Genomic DNA, 6295 nt, shown 5'->3' with positions numbered 1-6295 from the left:
ACTGTTTACAATTATCTACTTCCGAAATAAAATAACCTTTCTCGAATTATAATATGCCTTTTCCAAAAAATTACTGTTTACAATTATCTACCAAAAAACACAGGTCACATTCCTGATTAAATGATCACGGAAAAGGTAGTATTTGAAACCAACGAATATAAGTGTATTGTTAAGAAATGCTCGAAACTCAAGACAAACACTGCTATTTCTCAAAATAGCGGCCGCTATTTCTAAAACAGCAGTTTTGAAAAACTCCGCTGTTTTTTTGGAATCGCGGTTGCTATTTCGAGAACTGCTCTACAGGGAACTGCTCATATGAGGTACACCCTACGAAAAAGCGTTACAGAAACACGGCAAATAACATAATCTATCGTGGCTTTGTCTAATTGGCATCAAGGCATACGCGATACTCACAATCCCCACCACAAATCTCAAGGATTCTTTCATGGTGAGCTCCGAGGTTTCTCGACTGACACAGACGTAGCGAATGAGGAATCACGGTCAAACTTTGCGCTATTTGGAAAGCAAAATACGCAAAGACTCACTCAATTTGGATCAGGAAAAATCTAGATTGCTGCAAAGCGAGACACGTTGTTATAGCTTTCGACAGACGTTTTAAGAAATCATTCCATTCTTTTTAAATTGATGGAGCAATATTTTGTATTGCAAATGTAGATTTGGTTCGATTCAGAATTGAATGGGATACATCGTCATGAATGAAGGTTGTGAAAAACTAGTAGAATGTGATCGTATTGTTATATACTCATTCAATTACAATCTGCTAGTTTATATTGGGGACAGTTAGTTCAATAGGACATATTTGTTTTATTTCAGTGTCCAATGTGACACGAGTCGTAAAACTACCGCTTGGTACGGGTCTTTAGGTTCCGATAGGGCAGTAGCGTATGGTGTTACTAGGCATCCCACCCATTTACTATAATAATCTGTCATAATAATATACCAGTTTCGGCCTTCTGATACCACTAACGGGTCAAAATAATCAACTCCAATTCGTTGAAACGATGCGTAAAGCGGTGGAATTGATTACAGGACTCCACCTGGGAGGTTTTATTTTAGACTGCCTATTCGACTTTGACAGTCGGCGCTGGAAAATACATAATTAGATACTCGGGCCAAAAGAATCTTCTCATCAATTTCTCCCAAGTTAATTTTAAACCCAATTGCCCGCTATATCGTGGCTTGAAAACAGCATACTTTTGTGCCGAAGTAGCGAAATGCTTTTTCTGGTTGATCGTAAATCTGGATAATCCTTCTTTTGCTATTTCTGTCTTTTCGTCAAACTAGTTACCTTGTTCAATTATCTTTAGACAACTTATAAAACTCGATTCCCTTAGTGCGGGACTTGCAATGGATTTCTTCAATGTTTAATCGAGAGAAAATTTAAACCTCCTACAGCAAGGGTTTGAGCAAAACTCTAAAGTCTCTCCGAGTTTTCACGAAAACGTTCCCCAGTGTGTCACTTGGCCATTATTGATCCTCTTTAGGGCCTACCACTGTTTTAGAGTAAGTAGTCATTTTATAGTCCATTACTGTTTACATGTTTTCCAGTCTCAATAATGGTTTTTCGACTTTAAATATATGTAAGAATAATTACTTTTCTAGAATATACTCGTTTACTAGCGCCAAGTTGTACTAATGGCTTATAAATGATACTTTTAAATAGTAACATATTGCAACGACAGGGTTCACTACAGCATAGCGCGGCTCCAGTGCATCCCCTACAAGTTGACTCTTCATTTTACATAGCAAGTAGGCGGGATTTGTAAGTGCACATGTAAATCCCGCCCACAAATGATTCGTGCCTTCGCCCAGCAAAAACTGGAGTTCGAAAGGAAAGCCGCCTTCTAGGGGATCCACGTGACCCAATTTTTGCTTCAAAGTCAAGATTGGTGAAAATTATAATGAAAAAATTTCTCAAAGATAATATATTTTGACGATTATGTAAATAAGGTACTCGATTGTATTTTCTACGTTTAACCTTTCAAAATTTCTTGACATTAATTTTAACTTTATGTCAAAACATTCTAAGAACCCTGAACACAATGAAACGAATAGGAGTGTTCTCGTCAGTTGATATTTTTAGCACGCTCTTTCGAGTGGATAAAACTTCAAAGTTTGTCCCAACCGCTTGATTACTTTGAAAACCATGGCAACGCTTAATTCGAACACATCACACTAGCTGCCGTGTGGTAAAATCGAAGCTATACGTACGGTGTTTAATTTTATATTGCAGGAAATACCAATCACATTTGGTAAAATTTGTACAGAGCCAATGGCTGATCGAGATTGTTCTGACATCTGACAATTGTGAAACTAAGATATTTGATTAAGCCTTCGATATTATCTAACACTTTCTTGATATTGAAGAGAACATCACCTCTATATTGGCTCAAAGCTAAAACGTTTGCGAGAGAAGGCTGAACTACTTCACGTTAAGCAACATATTGACCCTCTTGTGCATTTTAACTCTGTGGTCGAGTACACAAATAATGTCTATTAAAACGACCAAGAGCCTTTTCGTTTCGAAAATGTAATTTTCTCCCGGTTTACATAAAATGTTCATTTTCTCTTTGTGGTCAAAGGAGTCAGCTTTTAAAGCATAGCTAGGATCACGTGGTTCCCCTACAAGTTGACTTTCCTTACGAACTCCAGTTTTGGCTTGGCAAAGCTAGAGGCATTTGTGGGCGGGATTTATACGTGCATGTATAAATACCGCCCACTATCCTTTGCCAAGCCAAACCCGGAGTGTAGGAGGAAAGTCCCCTTGTAGGGGATCCACTGAAGCCGCGCTATGCTTTGACAGCAGTTATCTCGGAAGCCTTAGTGTGCTATTTTCCCATAGAACCAACCAAAACCGATACCAAACATGGCCACCCACTACCAAATCTTAGCCCGTAACTGTTTACCTAGGCACTGACGTCACAACTGAGGTATCTTTATACGCAGAAATAAGGCACACAAAACTTATGATTAATAACTTTAATTTTATTAAATTTAATTTCAAGCTGATCTTCCTTCATCCGTAATCGATTCCAGAGTCTTTCCTTGCGGCTAAATTCGTAAAACAGTTTTATCACGCAATCTCGGTGTTGGACATGAACTAAAATAAGGCCTACCATGATAAACATGTGCGTTGGAAGCAGTTCTTGCAGTAAATCATCAAGAGCGTAAGCGGTGGCCTTCCCTGGATTCAACAGTAGCTTTAATTTCGGTAATTGAACGCACCCTGACACCAGTGGGTACAGATTGTACACGATTTTATAAGAGTTTCTTGGCAATATCCAAAAATGAAGCTACGCAAATAATACCACACATGTCTTAATTACTTATCTTAAATGAAGAATGCAAGTTTTATGAACAGTCACAAAATGACCCCGATTAAAAACCGGCCATTACAAATGTCAATTATTCTTTGTGTGACTTCGTGGTCTTCATCAGACGCGAAAGATTTGCAATAATCTATACTCACTTGTTTATTTCCAGCGTACATGAAAGCGTCGCTTCCATCCACGACGAGCGATAGTTCTTGAACCGTTGTGGAACGGTTATACAAAGTGTACGAAATGGTCATGGGCGTCCTGACGCAACCGTGCGATGGCGCCTCCAACTCGGCGTAAAGTGGCGACTTAACGATATTCGTATTTGGGAGTCGAAAGACTTGTTGCACCCAAGGAATCTCAAAATTACAATCTTTCCTACAAATGGTCAAATTTTACAGACCCGTCATTTATAGATCTGAATGATGTTTATATGAACGGAGTTGTGTGTGGCTTTGGAAGTCTTTGAGTTGGTTCTAGTATAAATTTATAAGAAATGTTCCATAAGTTTGTCATGAAGTGAGTGAGGTAGGTCATAGATTCAAGGTAAAGCGAAGATAGGTGAGACGCTGTCAAAGGCTTAGTACAGACTAAATAGGAAAAGATAGACTGCAAAATTAACCACCGAGTGTAGGACTTCAATTCTCGCTTCTGACATTCTCCCTCGAACTATCTCGAGCTGTAAGGCTCTAGCATCACGAAGTATAGGAAGTGTCATACTTATGGAACAAATCTTATAAACTTATGGTACGACCACCCTATCAAACGACAGATTTTTCTCACACTGCAAGGTGAAAGCGATAACTTCTGCACCCCCACTTTGATCCGCATCTTACCGTCTCCAATTTAAGGTATAAGTTCCAAGGGAAACAAGTTCTCCGACATCCGCGGGAGCGTAGATACAATAAAAGTCACTGGCCATTTCATCTTGATTCAATTCAGCTGTGAACAAAATTAATCAAAGCTTCTAACTAATTTAATTGATATTTCCACGTCTTCTCCGTTAATACGAACAAATTAAACACAATATTGAAACCAAGTTCCCCTTTCTTCCCACCGGGATTCGAATTTTTTTTAAATGGGTTTTTCTTTAATTCGAACCCCGCTTTCCACTCACTAATGGACAGCAATGCTCAAGTAAAAATGGTAACTTACACCCCTTAACTTGCGATTCGAGGTCCTCATCAGCAGCTGTGAAATGTTTCGTCTTAAAAATAAGAAAGACTTGCGCTTTATTCGATAAATATTTGAAACTATTTTACAGAGCGCGAAACATACCAGCGCAACGCTACTGTCCTTTATCTCAACGCGCAAATTGGAGCAAGATTGAAGGTCCAGCTGAAGTAAAAACTGTTCTTCGGCTCTCGCATACTGTATCGGCTGAAACTAGAAACGCAGAAAGCAAGTTTTAGTTTAAATGCGATACAGAGGCCCGCACGGGCCAATAAAATTTCCAATTTTGGAAAGCCCGGCCCGTGCATGGCTCTGCGGTGATAACCATTTTCTAAAAATGAACCCAAGCCCGGCCCGGCCTGGCCATTAATTCCCACAATTTGGGAAGCCCGACCAGGACCAACCCGATAAAATTTCATAATTGAGGAAGCCCGATTCGAATCAACCCGATAAAATTTCCAATTTTGGAAAGCCCGGCCCGTGCAGGGCTCTGCTGTGATAACCATTTTCTAAAAAGCAACCAAAGCCCGGCCCGGCTTGGCCATTAATTCCCACAAATTGGGAAGCCCGACCCTAACCAACCCGATAAAATTTCCAAATTAGGAAAACCCGACCCGAACCAACCTGATAAAATTTCCAAATTGGGAAAGCTCGACCTGACCAGGCCCCATAAAATTTCCAATTTTGGAAAGCCCGGCCCGTGCAGGGCTCTGCTGTGATAACCATTTTCTAAAAATGAACCAAAGCCCGGCCCGACCTGGTCATTAATTTCCACAATTTGGGAAACCCGACCCGAACCAACCTGATAAAATTTCCAAATTGAGACAGCCCGACCCGAACCAACACGATAAAATTTCCAAATTGAGAAAGCCCGACCTGACCAGGCCCCATAAAATTTCCCATTTTGGATAGCCAGGCCCATGCTGGGTTCTACTGTGATGACCATTTGTAAAAATGAACCAAACCCCGGCCCGGCCTGGGACTTACATCCCACAATTTGGGAATCCCGAACCGAACCAACCCGATAAAATTTCCAAATTGGGAAAGCTCGACCTGACCAGGCCCCATAAAATTTCCAATTTTGGAAATCCCGGCCCATACAGGGCTCTACTGTGATGACCATTTTGTAAAAATGAACCAAACGCCGGCCCGGCCTGGGACTTACATCCCACAATTTGGGAAGCCCGACCCGAACCAACCCGATAAAATTTCCAAATTAGGAAAACCGACCCGAACCAACCCGATAAATTTTCCAAATTGGGAAAGCCCGACCCGAACCAACCCGATAAAATTTCCAATTTTGGAAATACCGGCCCGTGCAGGGCTCTGCTGTGATGACCACTTGTAAAATTGAACCAAAGCCCGGCCCGACCTGGCTATTAATTCCCACAATTTGTGAAGCCCGACCTGAACCAACACGATAACATTTCCAATTTTGGAAAGACTGGCCCGTGCATGGCTCTGCTGTGATAACCATTTTCTAAAAAGCAACCGAAGCCCGGTCCGGCCTGGCCATTAATTCCCACAATTTGGGAAGCCCGACCCGAACCAACCCGATAAAATTTCCAATTTTGGAAATACCGGCCCGTGCAGGGCTCTGCTGTGATGACCATTTGTAAAATTGAACCAAAGCCCGGCCCGACCTGGCTATTAATTCCCACAATTTGGGAAGCCCGACCTGAACCAACACGATAACATTTCCAATTTTGGAAAGACTGGCCCGTGCATGGCTCTGCTATGATAACCATTTTCTAAGAAGCAACCGAAGCCCGGTCCGGCCTGGC

General features: G+C 41.3%; 1 protein-coding gene across 1 annotated transcript in view; it reads right to left on the bottom strand.

The window, feature by feature from the left end:
* Positions 1-2985: 2985 nt before the first annotated feature.
* The window catches only part of gry (trafficking protein particle complex subunit 11 gry), a 56500-nt gene continuing 53190 nt past the window's right edge, over positions 2986-6295 (bottom strand). The window contains exons 24-29 of the mRNA XM_089850166.1: positions 4617-4724; positions 4494-4545; positions 4175-4280; positions 3491-3716; positions 3138-3314; positions 2986-3072 (exon numbers count right to left, since the gene is read on the bottom strand). Of these exons, the coding sequence (XP_089706292.1) occupies positions 3022-3072; positions 3138-3314; positions 3491-3716; positions 4175-4280; positions 4494-4545; positions 4617-4724 (720 nt within the window). The 3' untranslated portion in view covers positions 2986-3021. The remainder of the gene's footprint in view (positions 3073-3137; positions 3315-3490; positions 3717-4174; positions 4281-4493; positions 4546-4616; positions 4725-6295) is intronic.

The sequence above is a fragment of the Phalangium opilio genome, unplaced genomic scaffold, assembly GCF_054372755.1.
Source record: "Phalangium opilio isolate 3A_F unplaced genomic scaffold, DU_Popi_V2 ptg000089l_1, whole genome shotgun sequence".
Taxonomy (NCBI): domain Eukaryota; kingdom Metazoa; phylum Arthropoda; class Arachnida; order Opiliones; family Phalangiidae; genus Phalangium; species Phalangium opilio.
The sequence above is the reverse complement of the archived record's forward strand: the minus strand, read 5'-3'. Positions and strand labels throughout refer to the sequence as shown.